The sequence below is a fragment of the Medicago sativa genome, chromosome 6 (assembly GCF_051527215.1).
Source record: "Medicago sativa cultivar Bolivia chromosome 6, Bolivia_mono, whole genome shotgun sequence".
Classification (NCBI taxonomy): Eukaryota; Viridiplantae; Streptophyta; class Magnoliopsida; order Fabales; family Fabaceae; genus Medicago; species Medicago sativa.
In genome coordinates this window covers 84,011,341-84,029,549 of record NC_140754.1, presented here as the reverse complement: position 1 = coordinate 84,029,549, position 18,209 = coordinate 84,011,341, and the positions used below count along the sequence as shown (strand labels likewise).

Below are 18,209 nucleotides of genomic sequence, written 5' to 3'. Positions count from 1 at the left end.
GCAGTGGCGAGTAACTTCACTCGCAATGGCGAGCAAAGTGTGCATTCTGGGTTCCTACGTATTTACTCGCAGTGGCGAGTTATTCTGCTCGCAGTTGCGAGCTCACCGGTCACTCGCAGTTGCGAGTTGTGCTGCTCGCAGTTGCGAGTTCTGGGTTCTAGCTCGCAGATGCGAGTGTTCTTGCTCGCAGGTGCGAGCGATGAATGTCAGTACGGCCAGAAACCTAAAAATTCCAACTTTTCACTTAATCTCCTAATTTTATCCTCAATTCAACATCTAATTATCATCTTATGGTGTATCTAAGTTCTGTACACTAATTTAACATCAACCTAACATCTTTTCATGAATCAATCATCAAATTCGGTCTTAAACCTAATTCCCAATTCTCACCAAAACTTAATCTAATCATGCTAAATTTATCCTATAGAATCATACTCTTAATAATATTGAGAATTAGTCTCACCCTTACCTTGTAATTGCAGAATCGATAGCCTCTCCCTCTGGTTCTCCTCTTCTGACTCTTTCTCTCTTTTCTCCAAAAGCGTTTCACGTAAAACGTTTCCCACTTATGTCTGTATTATTTATTTACTCTTATTACTCATCTCACCTATAAACTTACTCTTTCCACCTCACAGCCCAACTTCTAATATTTTTATTTTATTTCTAATATCTTATTTTATTTAATAATAAAATAAGTCACACCAACATAACAACTTCACAACATCAAATACTCCACATAATTCATTCATAAATCATATAACTTACTCAAATCATAAATCACATAAATTACACAAATTATAAATCATATAAGCATATATTTATAAATATATTCTAAACTTCATTGAATTAATTAAATAGTTAAGACGGGCGTTACATTATCCCCCATCTTCCTATTGATTTCCAGATGCTTGCTAGCTTAACTCTTAAATCATCAAGATTAACTAGTGAAGAACCCTTTGGATGGATGATCCTGCCATGAGGATTGTGTTTGAATGCAGCCAAACCTGCTTCATATTCCTCATCAGGAATCTCTATAGCAAAGTGATCACCCTTTAATCAAGGTTAGGGTAGTTAACTGACTGGAATGTAACAAATGTTGTTAACAACTTGCGCAAAGGTTTTTTGGTGGGATAAAGGTTTAGGGTTAGCTATGGTGGGTTGAGAAGGTGGTGGAGACAAATCAAAATGAAGACAGAGCCAAGGAATGATGATGAGTTGGTCGGTTGAGGTGGCGGTGGTCATGGTTGAAGGTGAAAAAGGTGGTGGCTAAGAGAAAACTTAGTGGGAAGGAAAGGTTAGGTATGAACAGTAGTGAATCGCGCTAAAATCGCCCAATAATTGCCTAAACACATTGTTTTGTCCCCATTGACTTTAAATTGAGAATATATACAAAATTTATAAATAAATTTTTACCTAATATAATCCATTCACTTTAAATTGAGAATATATAGAAAATATATAAATAAGTTTTTACCTAATGTGTCTAGATTTTTTTTTTGTTTCTTTTTTTTTTTTATCAACTTTTAGATTTAATTCATACTAGACCTCTACCTGTGCACGCACGGGCAATGGGCAATTTTTTGTAGAATTACGGGAAATGGGCAATTTTTGTAGAAATTATCCATATTTATTAATTTTGTTACGTCTGCAGCAACTTAACCTAATTTTTTCCCGCTCATTTGCTTTATTAGGTTTGCAATTATTTAACCTAACAAATTCCATCTAAAAAAATGCATTGCACACCAATTTCATTCCTATCCTCTTGCCCTTTTTTTTTGAAGAAAATATTTTCTACCATATCAATGATCTTACGGGTTAAAGATTATTTATTGGTCTCTATTATAGCCGAGAAAACCCGTGCGACGCACGGGTCAAAAGTCTAGTTAATTGTTAATAGTAGATGTGCTTGAAATATAAAGTTTTTAATATATTGGTACGAATGTCTCAACTTAAAACGTGTGATGAACGGATACAATTTTTTTGTATTATTTTTGGCAATTATCATTTATTGAGGGGATTGTTGGTAAATATTGTAATTTAACGAATTAGTTTTAAATTTAATAATAAACTCTAATATTTGTGACCAACTGGATTTTATTGCATAAACTCAAAAAAATATAGCATACCACTTTAGTTTTATAAATTCAAAAGTAATTGAAGTTAAAATATTGAAATAAAAATATAAGAAAAATTTCATTTTACATCGGATTGTCTATTTCGAGAAGGGTGTAAAACAAAATACACTAATAGTTCTCATCTAATTGTTTTTGAAAGGTTTATAAATACATTTGTAAAAAGGTTGGTTCAAGAAAAATAATTGTAAATAGTTTGAAAATTTACGGAAATTTTTTGGTGCCTAACCTTAAGTAATATTGAGGTGGCCATTGAATGATAGTTTGTATTTTAAGCAAGTTTAGTTGCAACTTTAAAAAATCTAGCCATATATTTCTGAATTTCTAGAACAACGACAAATATGAGTAGAAAAATCTTTGATTCCAACCTCCGCACAACACTTGAGAACCAGAACATAATTTCTAGAAAGTCATGAAAAGTTGATATTGTGGGAAATTGAAATTCTTACTACACTTCAACAACGGCACAACCTCTTTTATAAAGAAACCAACCACACATGTTAACTCCCGCGAGAACAGTTATTACCTCCATTGATAACACCCGATTAAAAAGATTGAGTGGAACTTTCTACGATCACTTTAATTACTTTAAATTAAAAAAAAATAAAATAACTTTTCATTCTCACTTTTGCTTCTTTTCATTTCAATTTGACTTAAATGCACTTTTGACTCTCTATGTTTGTCATCGTAGCAATTTTGGCCCCCTAACAAAAACAATGCAATTTTGACCCCCTAACAAAAACAATGCAATTTTGATTATGGTAGAAGACAATTCAATCCCCCTTCTTGTGTTTTTCTTACCTTCAGTTCCATAACTCAAACATTCTATAATATCTGATTATGTCCAATTCATAAGTCATACCTTTTTTTTACATGAAATTCATACCGTTTTATTCTTCTTGATTTTACTTGTAAAACAAATTACAAAATCAAACATTGCAAATGAATTTTTTTTAGGCAAAAGAATTAAAGTTTTTAAATTATTATAATAATTGAATTTTGGTTTAATCTCAAACTGACTGTAAACGAGGAATTGTGTTTTTCACCCAGGCAACGGTTGTGGAAATAACCATGCCCTAGAGAAGAAGATATTAGTGATCTAGTGTAGAGAGTGTACAATAAGATGCATGTAATTTGATTAATATGACGCCTCTTAATGTGTGTACAATATGTTTTTTTTTGTTTTCTTAACTAATTAAATTATTAGAATGGTTAAGAGAATGAAAAAGGTGGGAGGATTGGAGATTAGCATGCGGTTTTGCTCAATTAATTTTTTATTTTAAATTTAATTTAATTAATATAAGTGGGATCTCATCTTGGCACCAGTTGAATTTGCATACAATAATTCAACTAATCAAGCTATCGGAAAATGTCCTTTTGAAGTAGCATACGAAACTCGATTCACACTGTCCGTTAGATTTAACTCCATCACCAGTATAATGCAGATTCATAAAGCAGAGTAAAAGAGATCAGGAAACTACATGAACATGTTCAACAACATATAATGAAGCAAAATTCAAGATACAAAACCAATCGTGAAAAGCACATAAGGCAACAAATATTTAAAGTTGGAGATTTGGTATGGATACATTTGTGCAAAGAACGATTTCCCAAACAACCAAATGCCAAGTTGTCACCAAGATCTGATGGTCCCTTCAAAATAGTACAAAAAATCAATGGCAATGCTTACAAGGTAGAATTACCAGGAACCTATATCGTGTCTCAGCAACTTTCAATGTTGCCGACCTTTCACCATATTTGGATGATATACCAAATTTAAACTCGAGGGAGAGTTCTGTTTAACTGGGGAGGATGATACATATCAAGATATTCAAAAAACATAGACTTTGCACGGCCACCACGCAACCATGCTAGTTCTCCCATTCTACCACCCTACCATTGACTTTAAGCCAAACAAGACGCCATGTTTAACAATATCTATTTTTACTAGATGTGTTTCCATTGTTGTATTAATTACTTCTACTATTTCAACTACAATCTGACCTCTAAGATTAGTATAAATAAGGTCATTATTTTCATGTATCATCATCATCAGTTGAAATATATAAAATTTGAGTTTCTCATTTGAGAGCTAAAGACTGCATTTTCTCTTGGTTTTTGATCCAAAACTTTCCCACTGTTCATCGGTGAAATCAGATTTAGTCTCCATCTTGTTGAAGACGACGTTAGATTCATTGTATTTTTTTAGTTGATTTAAACTTTTGTGAATCATGTAAAGTTAAATCCCACCACCATCGCTGCCAAATTTTGACGATTTTGAACCAATTTTTGTGATGGAATCTGCCTTTCGATTCAGAAATTTGATGTGCATCTCATGAAACAATATTTGGCTCATTTTCTGATGATGCATCGTTGAAATTTAGTGTGTTGGGTTGGTTACAGAAGCTTTGAATTTTGCTAATGACGTTACTAACGGATTCGAGTTATTGCAAGGAAGAGAGAGGATAAGTTTTATGTTTGAGACTGGTTTTTGTTTGAGGGACTTATGAGATCTCCTAAGGTGTGAGAGTGGTTTTCTTGTCATTGTCGCCATCATTTTTGCCAAAGTTGGAGGTGGAGAGGATGACACTATGTTCTTGTTAATGGAAGAAGATATGTAATTTTGTCTTTTTTTTCCTGGAACAAATAACGGCATTTGCATCCATTTAGTTTAGTTTTTAATGAGTCAGCATAATTATATCCTAGTCACAACGGACACGTCAATAAATACATACCACATTAACAAGAAAATGATCTTATTGATGGAGTTAAAAATGATTAGTAATTGCAAAGTTTGTTTGAAAGGATTAGTAATTACAGGGATGAAAACTCAAATGACTCCTATTTGCAAGAACGATTTGCATAATTAAGCCTTTAAAATATTTCAAGTATGCGGTTCAAAACAGAAAAAAAATTACTTGATCTTAAGAACAACAATGATCAATAACTTCATTTGTTTCATAGCCAATGGATTAAAATAAGAGCTAATTATATTTATTAAATAAGAACAATAATTAATAATAATTCTTTAGAAAAAAATAAATAATTATTTAAGAAGTTATTAATAACAAAGTTTGAACTTAGGTGTTTACAGATATTATTTAGAACGTTAATGATAACAAAATTTTAAATTACCTTATATACATATTTAATTATTAATAAACAATTTTATATGCTAAATAAATTAAGTTTATGTTTTTTCCATTATTGAAAATATTCATGATTTTAATTTATCATTTTCATGATTAAAATAATTCTTTAAATGTAACTGACACTAAATGTGGATATCTCTTCAAATGAGATTTGAACTTTGATTTATTGTCTTGTAGGAGTCCAACGCATTCTCCTAGAGTAAAAAATCATCGGTTTTTCTATTATTATTATTATTATTATTATTATTATTATTATTATTATTATTATTATTATTATTATTATTATTATTATTATTATTATTATTATTATTGTAAGTCGGTCATATTTTTATAATGACTAACACAATTTATATTGAAAAAGTACAACGGTATTCAAACCAAATAGAATCATTATCAAAAGTTAAAAAATACATCATAATAGACTTCAATTCAAACACAATACAACCAAACTAAAAAAAGACCACACAAAAATAATAAAGAAAAACCAATAACACTGTTGAGCCTTGAGACACAATACAAGTAAATATAAATTAGGAACCATCCAAATGATAAAATAGTTGAAGTTATAGTTGAGACCAATTCATCTTTATCTGATCATATATCTCGAGAAGCATGATCAACACCACTTTCATATCCTCCGCTTGCACCAATAAGGTTGACTCCTTGTGTTTCTATATCACGAGAAGCATTAGCAACCATACCTTTACCTTTTGGATCAAAAAGATTGAATCCATGAAAGGAAGACAATACATAACATATGTTAGATTTGTCGCATGAAATATTATAAGTAAATGTTTGCATGCCTAGTAATAGAAATTAAGAAGAAAAGTAATTGAGATTTTTCCCATAAGTGAATATTAAATGGTAAAAGCTGGATTTCACCATTTAATGTGTGAGTGTCACCGCTAGAATATTTCAAGCAAAAACAAAAAATTAAACACAGGAATGGGAATTCTTACTTGCACCAATTTCATGATCTTTGCTGTTGTCCTCAAAAACATAAGCAGGATTTGTTTTGACTCCATTCAGTTCCTCGATGGTAGAAATTACTACAAAAATTATAACCAGATTCATTTAAAATAATTAGACAAAAAGGATGACATGAAATCATTTGACGTCATTAATAGATCAAATATAACACATAGTTAATTAGAAGATGTACACATACCACGAGGGTTAAGATCTCCTCCATTTTTCAAGACTTTATTTATCATTTTATTTGTGACAGCAACTAAGGATTTGTCAATTTCTTTCACTTGATCATACTGGTAGCTTTTATCATCTTCCTCTTGAATTGACCAATATCCAGAACTTTCCAACATCTTCAAATTTTTACGTTGTGCATCCGCAACATGCTTTTCATCCAAAAGATCATCATTTTTTTCATTTTGCTGTATAATATTCGGTTTCATCATTTCCTCTTCTATTGAAGGATTTTCATCATTCAAACTAGTTTTTGTTATAGATTCAGAAGATGGTTTTCCATAACAAAATGGTTTTCCCGTTGGAGAAAGCATGAGAATATCAACTGAGGCTCCTGAAAGTGTTGTTAACTCAGAGGCCTTGTTGTAAATTCCAGACTTTCTCGTTGTAAATGCAACAAAGAGATCATTCTTACTCTCAATTTTTTTTAGCTCCACTTTTTGTTTTCCTCTTGATGACCTCTTTGGCGGCATTCTTACTCAAGATAATAGTAAGAAAATAAAGAGAATAAAAAGTTATGAGATGTTTTAAGTCTTGATTTATGTGTTATATATACAAATGAAATATTGGGGTTGTTGAGTATGATAGTAGTGGACAACTCATACCATATTGTTTTATTGAATGTGCCACCCAAAACATTTATTATTTTAGTTCATGTCACTTTATCATATTAAATCAATTTCAATATATTTTTCACGGTACTTTTTCATATTTGATTATAGGGACAAAAAAATGTTACTTTTTTTTATGGGGACAAAATATAAAAGTTTTAGGGACAGAAAAATGTTACTTTTTTTTATTGGGACAAAATATAAAAGTTTGTAATTTAGTCACTAATTATGCATCAACGTGACTCGAGAGAATAGTCTCTCCAGTTGGTAATTTTGTCGGGATGAAAAATATATTTAATCTTTGATTATTTTTATGTGAATTTAAATGGACTCAATTTGCCTAACCGATATACATATTTTACAAAGATTTTTCCTTCAATTATAACATATTAAAAGGTGTTTCGAATATATCAGCTTTGTAGTTAGATCTTGATTTGGTAACATCAAGGGATAGAACTTTAATCCCACTTAAGACAGCTGTAATATAATCACTAGTGCTACTTTTATTAATGAAATTTTTCATCTCCTTATTTTTTTCCTAAAAAATTCTCTTAGGACATTTGTTAAATAAAAAAAATTGAAATTTTGTGTTGAAAAGAACAAATTTTCAACTCTTATTTAAGAAATTGAGAATTAATACACAAATACAAATAGAATATATTATATTTGGTTTTTTGAAACTAATTACTTATTATCATCTACCTTATAGTAAATAAAAATGGTTTTTTGTAGCCAAAAAAAAAAGGTTTTTCTCTACATTTATTTCTTTATCAATTAAATTCTATTAAATTAAATTGGATTGGATACTTTACATACATGCTAAATTAAGTATCTTAATTTGACACCACACATTACTTAATTTTTTTTAAGAAACCACACATTATCTTTTTAAAATTAATATAAATATTACAATTGGATTTGATTACATAATAAGCGTCACATTTGTAAAAATAATTATGTCAACAAGAGTGTCACTTTTAATTTTGAATGTAGTTTTAATTAAAGTTTCCGGAAAACACAAAAAAATGAAGAAAAAGGTGATATCAACACTAGAGGTTGAGGCAACACACCTCACATGTGCCTCACAAGCCCTAACACTTCGGACAGAGAGCAATCTGCTTTATGTGTGTTGCTGCGTACCTCGTGCATCGTGCACGTGCTGTTCTGGGAAAATATTGATTTTTACTGTATTTTCTCTGAGTTTGAGGAAAAAGTCCATTTCTCAACCCAAACCCAACTGGAAATATGACAATAAATACAAGAGCTTTCATTCAAAATTGTCATTTAGAACTTGGCGGTTCAAGAAGAAGGAAAGCGCTAAGAGCATCAAGCGGAGTCTCTCTCCTCAACCTTTGTTCTTAAAGTATGTTTTATTTCATTTGTATTACGTATTTTGTTGCCATGAGTAACTAAACACCTATTGATTAGGGCTATAAGATTAACATCTTTTATTCAGTTATGATTTGCGATCTATTTAATTTTTGTATGCATCGCCTATTAATGCTTTCATTACATCTTCAACTACATGTGAACCTCAGTCAAAGAAGGAGTTAAGGGGAAAAAATGTTTTATACACAAGGTTGTTATCTAAGATTTTTTATCAAAGAAAGCTAGTTCAGAATCTGCAACACTTACGCACTTGCAAGGGAAGAGTGTTATCGGGAGTGACCCTTGGAAGCATGAAAAATCATTCCCAAAAATGAAGTCATCACATCTAATCAAGACCTTCAAACTAGTCTTAATCAGACTGCTTTGGATGATTTCCCACCCATTTCCAAGGAAGATCATCCAGAACTACTAGCTCAGTTTATTTCTCAGCATTTCAAGGAAACTTGAGTTGTAATATAGTGGAATATGATCACTGATCATCCTGAACAACCCTGGAAAGTAGCAAGGAAGAGAAAAGTGTCTTCAAAAGATGCTCAAACTGAAACTCAGAAGCCTGCTAAGAAGCAGAAATCCTCAAAGTCTATAGCTTTTGAAGTTCTCAAGGAAATTGCTGAACTGGATACCTCAGAAGTGCTTCGACGAGAACAAGAAAGGGAGCTTATCAAAAAGCCTCATCAATGTTGGTTTTTTGTTTTGTTTTCTTTTATTTTGGTTTTTTCTTTTGTTTTGTTTTCTTTTATTTATCAAATCAATGTTACCCAAGTGGGAGAATGTTAGAAATTTTTGGTTTTCCATTGATTTATAAAATTAAACACTGGTTGAATGGTATCTTGATGGGTCTTGGAATATCTATATTGTGATCAATAGATATTAGACATCACATGGTAGGTGTACTTGAATAATGTAGCCTATAATTGAATGAATCCATGATGAGTGGAACCATTCAACTCTTTATGAAAGGGTATGGTTTGATACCTTGTGACTATTCATGAAAGAATTGGTAGAACCATTGTAACCCTACATGAAAGGGTAGGTCCCCTCTCCACTTTCTCTATAAATATGTCTTGGGGCATATGCAAAAGATCATCAATGTTATTACATACTTACCCATCAAAGTTTGAGAAAGAAGGAGAGAAAGATCCTATCCAACATAATTGGAATTCAAGATTGACAAAGAGCATACATACACGTTGACAATCAATGGCTTCAAGAGGTAAGTTCTAAACCCTCTTATTTAATTTTAATGGTGTCCTAATTCATGCAACTATGATCAAAGTTTATAGTTCAAGATGTGTGAATTATATTTCATGATCTGTGATGAATATTAACAAGGTTGTTATCTAAGATTTTTTTATCAAAGAAAGCTAGTTCAGAAGCTGCAACACTTACGCACTTGCAAGGGAAGAGTGTTATCGGGAGTGACCCTTGGAAGCATGAAAATCATTCCCAAAAATGAATTCATCACATCTGATCAAGACCTTCAAACTAGTCTTAATCAGACTGCTTTGGTTGATTTCCCACCCATTTCCAAGGAAGATCGTCCAGAACTACTAGCTCAGTTTATTTCTCAGCATTTCAAGGAAACTTGAGTTGTAATATAGTGGAATATGATCACTGATCATCCTGAACAACCTTGGAAAGTAGCAAGGAAGAGAAAAGTGTCTTCAAAAGATGCTTAAACTGAAACTCAGAAGCCTGCTAAGAAGCAGAAATCCTCAAAGCCTATAGCTTTTGAAGTTCTCAAGGAAATTGCTGAACTGGATACCTCAGAAGTGCTTCCCACGAGAACAAGAAAGGGAGCTTATCAAAGAGCCTCATCAGCTCAAGGCAGCAATATGCCTTAACAACAGTAGAGGAAGTTGGTGACTTAAGAGCGAGAAGAAGACACAGAGGGATCAGGGAAGGATAAACAGGCGAAGGCCATACACAAAGTTATCAATCTGGCTGAGGACCTCAAGAAAAAATCTTCTAGAGAAGCTCAAAAGATTTTATCTTCACACATCAGAGTGAAGTCCGAGGCTGGTGGTTCAGAAGCCATTGGACCAGAAGCATTATGTTCTTCTCATAACCCAAGTATGATTGCACCCTCTTCTTCATCCAACCCTATCCACATAGACTCACCTGAACAGACAACCTCACCTACATATGACATACCCTTGAGCCAACATTATTCTAATCTCAAGAAGACCAAAATGCCTTCACCAAAACCCTCCTTAAGCTCAACCTCAACCCCAACCTGAACTTGAAACAGAACATGAGGATATCTTGGATATTCAACCAATGCAAGATGTTTTTCCTGGTGAAAAACCATTGATAATTCCTAGAATTACCAACCCATTAGAAGGAGAGCACCCTTAGTTGAATAGAATATTTGAAGGATTAGCTCAAGTTGAATTCTACAAGAAGGTTTTATCTGAAGTAGGTTAACCTACACTCTTTTTTGATACTTTTGTCCCTACACATTTCAAAACCAAACCAAGCAAAAATTCATCATCTACCATTGATGTGTTGTCTCAGCATCTAGGTGAAGAACTACCCAAACAAATCGTTACTCAAACCACACAAACAGCCTCTGAGTCAGTAACAAAATCTATTATTTCAAAATTACCTTCACAAACTATTCAAATAGCCTCTGAGACAATATCAGAAGTTGTTGTCTCAGAAATCCAACCAACAACCAAAGACTCCGAACCACCCTTCAACACTTCTAACAAAACAGTCTCTGATACTTCATGTGTATTAGAAGACAAACCTATAATAGTCACCCCTCTTCAGTTTGCCAAACCTAAACCAACCCAAATAGCCTATGATGTTCTCATGATTGAAGCATTAGAAGGTGAAACCCAACAAGAACACACCACTCAACTTATCTTGGCCTCTGATGATAACACAATGGCTATGGAAGTATCAGAACTAGTTATCTCAGAAATCACTTCCTCCTCCACTCAACTGACTTCAACCATTCACCCACCTCTTACCCTAACATCTAACCTTGTCCTACAAGAGGTGTGCTCAATCACATTTGACAGCCTTCTAGAACTCCTAAAAGCAAGGCATTAAGTAATTCAGCTGGTTAATTATGTTGATAAATGGGAAAATCTGAGGCATTTGGTGAACACTACTTTAGATGATTTATAAACCATCTCAGTAGATACTCAGCAAGAAGCCCATAGAAGCTGGTTTAAGGATGTAGTCAGAAACATGGAAGTTGTTGAGGTTTAGTAGGACATCTCCAGGCAGATATCAAACTCAACATTCTATGAAGACATCCCTAAAGATGTTCTTGAGGTTCTGAAGTCTAGTCTTCAAGCATCATTGATCTCCAAATTCTTTTTCAAGCCTGACAAAATTGTAGTCAAGAGGCTGGATCTTAAAGAACCTGAGATGATCCAGTTTGCTGATAAGGTGGAAGCTGACTTGCTAGAGCAGAAGATGACTCAAGAAGTTATGAAAACACAGCTGATGGAAGTGATGCAAGAGAATAAGATTTTAGGTGCATATCAAGCTGCATTGGTCAGAAGACATGAAAAGCTTGCAAAGAAGTAGGATGATATGTTGAAGCAAAAAACTGAGTCTGTAATCAAGCAAGCTGAGATGGCTAGAGAACAAGAAGAAATGTCGAAGATTCAAGTAAACATGGCAAGGAATCAAGATCAGATAAACTCTAGAAGCAGCAGAAACCTTAGGATTTTGTTTTCACACCTTTTTGTTTCTTTCTTTTGAAACTTTTTATTGCTTCTGATACAATCTTTGCTTCTCATATGTTTATATTGCTATCATGCTTCTGAGTGACGTTTTATTTAATTAAGCGCACTTAATCTTGAATTTAAATGCCTAAAATGAATTTAATTAATGTGGATAAAACTTAGGGGGAGCTTACAAACCTCCCCTTCTAGACTATCAAACTTAAGGGGATCTTAGAAACCTTGGACTCTAAAGTCAACTTGTTAATTAGATTAACACCAATTGTCTATTTAAACTTGTGTTTGTTATCATCAAAAAGGGGAGATTGTTGGAACAAAATAAGTTTAAACAATGCCTCTTGAATTTTGATGATAATAAGGTATTAAAAGATCAATTAGATATGCTAATATTTGTTCAAGTGTGCAAGACCACAAACAAAAATTTATAGTGTCTTAATCATGTATTGGTTCTAAAAGAATAAATGTATAGAAAAGAATTTTCAAGAGAAGTTAAGTCAAAGTCAGAATCTGAAAGGAGTCAAATTCTGATAACAACCTAGAAGCTGGATTAGTCAAACTCTGAAGGTAACCCAAAAGGTGGAAGATTCAGACTCTGGAAGCCAGACTCTAGGTCGCTGAAGACCCAAAGGTGCAAAAGACTCTGAAACTGAAGCAATGGTAGTTATGAAGTTTCATAGAGTCAATGGATGTCATTTTCATTAAAGGACAATGAAGGATAATTGTACAACCACTACCTCCAACATTCCCATGTGAATTGTACGAATCTTTAATTGTGCCTCCTTTGGAAAAGAACGGTTAATTCCTTCTAAAGTAAAGGCTTCAAAATCATTCCTTCATAGGACATTAACCAAATCAAGAAACAAGTCAATAATGTTTTATCAAGCTTCTCTAACGACTCTAAAGATGCATTGGCACTCTTCAACATGTCTTTTCAACTTCTATATAAAGGATTGAAGACTTGAAGAAATTACAAGACTTTGCAATATTTTCCAAGTGTCATTACTCTGCCAAAATCTATACGCATCAAACACCTATAATTTCTTATTAACTTTAATATCTTAGAAATTCTTCAGTCTTAGAGTCCGAATTGTGTTGTATTTTGTGAACACCTTTGTTTGTATATCAAGGGTTCAATCCAAACAATTTTATTTGTAATCTTTGTTTGTTAGAAGTCTCTTGCTTGTGTGTTTGAGCATTGGAATTATCTTGCTTGTGTGCTTGAGAAATTTTAATCTTTTGTGATTATAATGAAAAATCTTTTGTAAGTGAGGGGACTGGACTACTTCCAGATTGTGGAAGAAACCAAGATAAATTGCTTTGTGTCTTTCTCTTCTCTCTCTCTCTCTCTCTCTCTCTCTCTCTCTCTCTCTCTCTCTCTCTCTCTCTCTCTGTATCTATCTATCTATCTATCTATCTATCTATCTATCTATCTATCTTTTATATCTGTTGCACTTAACTCTGAACATTGTTCCAGATTCTGAACTCTATCATAAGCTAAACTTTGGCGTTAGTTAAAAAGAAGAAAAAACTAACACAATTCAACCCCCCTTCTTGTGTTTTTCTTACGTTCAGTTGGCATCAGAGCGCCTGGTTCTGTTATTCTATTCCTAAAACTTAACGATGTAATAAAAAAGAACCTGAGAAAAACATGATTACTGCGGTGGTGGTGAAACTTTTAATGGTGGAGATTGAGAGTTGTTTCACATGCCTATAGTACTGATGAAAAGCAATCTCAGCCTCATAAACTTCAAATGTTTACTAGGGATCATGAGAAGTTTTCTTGGTGTAAAAGTAAGATGTACACTCATATCAGTGGTGTTGATGATAGTCTTTGGGATATCATTGAAGATGGTATAACCATTCCTGTTGATAAATAAGGTGTAGCTATTGATAGAAAGAAACTCAATAATGCTCAAAGAAAGATCTACATAAAGCATCTTACTGGGGATCTCTCTCCCATAGTGCAACTGTACGGTCATCCTTTTGTATCTTTGGTAATAATAATGTGAAAATAAAATCAAACAAAAAACATAAAATTGAATAAAATATGTATGTCCAATTGCACGGTTATTGTAAAGCAGCAGACCAATGCCTGGTCTAAGCAACGAAACATTACAAGTAGAAACAAAATTTTAATAGCCTTAACATATGCAGAAGCCCTTTCTCTAAAAATATGAGCATCTAATCAAAAATCAACTTGTAGAACCTCCATACAAACTCAATGGTTCCCCCTCCTCTTATTAAAATCTCTCTGATGTAACACTTGCACCTGGAAAGCTCAACATAACTCCTTATCACAAGTCTTGACTGTAATATTCTGCTTAAAAACTCTGTCAGTTATTCGTATCTGCTAATTTCTTCCTTCACAAACAGATCAAACTCCCTCACCTCTCTCACTTTCTTCCCTCTCCCTTTCTTTTCCAATCTTCACCGAAACATCCCTTTCCCTCAAGATTATCAACATGCAACTTCATAATCCTTTTAGTTGAGTGTTTTGGAGTGGTAAGCATGCATTAAAACTCAATTATCTCCCCTCTCCTCTGTTAACTGATCCATTTTCCCTCTTTCTCTCAAAAATAGATTTTTATTTCAAATCAAGTTCAGAAGAGGCATGCAAGTATGGCTGCTAATGGTGTTTTGTTTTGATTTGATATTTTAAAGCAAGGAGTGAAGAAAGGTCAAAGGGCAATAACTTGGGGTTCGATTTTTGCAGCTTGGACCTCTTGAAAGAAACCAACTGTTAAGCATGTGAGTTCCTTAGGATAGTTCCCACCTTGGGTGTTTGTGTGAACTGTTGGAAATAACCTAATTAGTTAAACTGTTAGAAATAAGTTGTTGTTAGAAATAAGCTACGATGAGAAGTGAGCTGTTGTGATAAAATAGCTTAAGTGATTTAATTTTTTTAGATAAGTTGCTGATTAGAAATAGCTTGATTGATTTATTTATTGAATAAGCTGCTGAATAGAAAAGAGATTAATTCATTTAATTATTGAATAAGCTGCTGGTAGAAAATGGCTTAAGTAGTCTAACTAGTGGATAAGATTTTGTAGGAAAACTAGATTATGAGTGATTAATTATAATGGTTAGGTTTCCCCCATGATAATGCTTGAAGGTTATGTATTTTTTAAACTTGTCATAATACATTTATTTTGTTGTTAAAGTCATCCTGAAATATTAGAATTGAAACTGGAAGTATGTATTGGTGATTGTGTAAGGAAGATTATAGCTTGGGGTTGATTCTTGGAGCAAGATCAAGAAGTTAGGTTTTGGTCTTAGGCAAAGTTGGAATTGGAGCTTGAAGCTTATGCTGGAATCACATGCTTATAGGTGAGTTCTTGGATAGTTTCCCCACCATTGGGTTATGTGTGTGTTGTGTAAGAAATCACATTATGTTTATATCATGAATTAGGGATTAGAGAACCCCTTTGTGCCATAGATTGTCCAAAAGATGTTAATATTGCCATGCATTTCAATTGCAACTGTTTTTATGTGTTTTGGATGTATAAGATACCTTAGATTGCTTAAAATTGAGGTTTTGATGTCAAAAATGCGTTTTTTGCACTTCTGGTCCGAAGAAACACGCCATAAGCGAGTATTTTCCAGAGCCAACTTGCCTATGGGGAGTTCAGAGCGAGTTTGACAACTTTTCTTTAAGTTGTCAGTTCGTTCTGAGGTACAATCATGTCGTCTGAGGCCCTTTTCTTACAATCTTTTATAACTTATAAACCCCTCAATTTTAAGTGTCTAATGTACAATCCAAGATAAGCTTTTAAAAGGGAAAAGCATGATGAAACATTAACATTGTTCGACAACGAACGGCACACGAGAGTGTATGATACGATTTATGTAGGGTAGTAACCTAATCTCTAAGTAATGGGAAACTTGTAGAGCGTCGACTTATATAGTCGAGAATAACCATTTTAGTATGTAACCTAGACATGTTAGGCAACGTATGAACAAGAACAAGCATGTAAGTATTTACCGCTATACGGGCAGGTTACAGACCCGTGGTAATCAATCAAGCAAGTATAGTTATAAGTTTCTTATGTATGGATAAGTTATGTAATATGAACATGTCGTATCTCTTATTATCCATGCCAGGGAGATGCAAGAGGTTCACTTTAGGGGAACAGGATGCAATCCGCAAGGTAGGCCCGCACAACATTAAGAGGAGTCCGTTGTAAATCTCCGTTAGGAATTTCACCGGTTATGTCATGGGATTATATTCTGAGGTTACTCCACTCGGGATTAATCCGTAAAACGAACCAAGATAATTTATGATTGTTCAACGCTAACCTCTAACATAATATGAATGATTCATGTAACATGTATATGACAGGATTTTGTTATGACACGGATAGATGTATGATCCAGCAACAAGTTTATTATGATGCACTGTTGACGATCTTAGTCTTCCCCGATCGTCCAGTTAGGAATATGTTATGTATATGGTATGATTAAGCCATGATGTTGACGATATTCATATTTAGCGGTATTAGTTTGCCTGACCGCCATGGCATGTGGAGCATATAGTAAGACTTGTTGACTATGATATGTAGAAGATTATGACGATCCTAGTTATGCACAATCGTTTAGGTATGCAAGATTTCACACACGCATAATCAACCGAATGGTTGTGTTGTAGACACGTGGTGACCATAGGTTTCCCTGAGGTTGCCTATAGCCTAGGATTTGGTAGAACTCACTGAGACATTATGTCTCATCCCAATCCTTTTATTGTTTCAGATCCACAGATTTTGTGGCAAGAGACGGTATGCAGGTAGCTGAATGGATTATCATCAAGTACATGTTCGTACCAGTTGAAGATTATTGTTATGGATCCAAGTGGTTACTAGAAGAATGTATTGGATTTCTAAGATTGTTGTATCCAATGTACGAACTTGTAGATATGAGTATATTCATTGAGAATGTTATGTTGTAAATTTTAATGTAACCAGTACTAAGATAATGCACATACTAAATTTTCTAGATACGTTTAGTATGGGCGTTACATCACATTCACTATCCACCAAGAATTTAACATCGCCACCAATCAACAACTCAGCCACCAAATGAACGCTCACGTCTGATCGGATCATCAACCACACATGGCCCCCATTTAAAATTGCAAATATCTTCTTGCGATTTTTCCACATTGGGGATCTTCCTCCAATAATCGTCCCCACAACGGAACATGGTCATCTCCCCAAAGTAGTCGTGTGTGACAATATCGACAGGTTGTTGATTCTAACACGTGTCAACAACAACCTTTTCAGAATATACATCGCCCCAAAGTAGTCTGTCGTGAATGTACGTAGAAAAGTTATAACTTTAAAATAAATGTTCATAGTATTAAGTTCCTTCAATGTAATTAATTAATTTAATTCTTAGGCAAAATAGTCGCAGAAGAAAGGGTAGTGTTAACTTGTGCCCTTAGGGCACATGTTAAGAAACCTAAAAGAAGAAACTTTCTCTAAAATTTTGTGCATTTAAATGATTAAAAAGTTAAATATTAAATGCAATGCACACATTTCAATAAATTTTTTCTATATTTGAATCATTACCTTGTGCCTTGAGGACACAAGTTAACATTTCCCCAGAAAAAATTATTTACATTGCACAACATTAATTAATTAATGCACTTTTTTGTGAAGGAATTAATTACATTTGCAAAAAAAACTCACACTACTTGAATATCAAAGCACTTGTCCAGACAAGACAGTAGAATCAGTTGTAATGGATTTTTCTAACCTAACATTGCATAGGATAAAGTGCAATAAATGTACTCTTTTTTCAACAAAAACTATCATATTAATTATCCTTTTCTTGAAAAATGATAATTTTCTCTATCATATTAATCATTCACGATTTTATTTTTATAACTATTTTTTTAAGTGCATGGAAATTATTCATGAATTAAATGGAACGCTAAGTGCATAGAAGAAAATTTATTTAGATATAAAAGCCAGAAAAATTTTTAACGCATAAGATTATGAAAGCAACAAATTATGGAACGAC

The 18,209-nt window shown here is 33.3% G+C and overlaps 1 protein-coding gene across 2 annotated transcripts; it reads right to left on the bottom strand.

Annotated features, from left to right (window-relative positions):
* Nucleotides 1-5,590: 5,590 nt before the first annotated feature.
* On the bottom strand, nucleotides 5,591-7,006 carry LOC146917511 (agamous-like MADS-box protein AGL29). 2 transcript variants are annotated; one of them, XM_085719335.1, is made up of 3 exons: nucleotides 6,453-7,006; nucleotides 6,244-6,333; nucleotides 5,591-5,991 (listed from the first exon to the last, which is right to left on the bottom strand). In XM_085719335.1, exons 1-3 carry the CDS (start codon nucleotides 6,958-6,960, stop codon nucleotides 5,879-5,881), a joined length of 711 nt encoding a protein of 236 aa, XP_085575461.1. In that variant the 5' UTR covers nucleotides 6,961-7,006; the 3' UTR covers nucleotides 5,591-5,878. The 2 variants fall into 2 exon arrangements, with proteins under 2 accessions (XP_085575461.1, XP_085575462.1); XM_085719336.1 differs by having other exon boundaries at nucleotides 5,591-5,955; nucleotides 6,453-6,987.
* Between the last annotated feature and the right edge of the window lie 11,203 nt (nucleotides 7,007-18,209).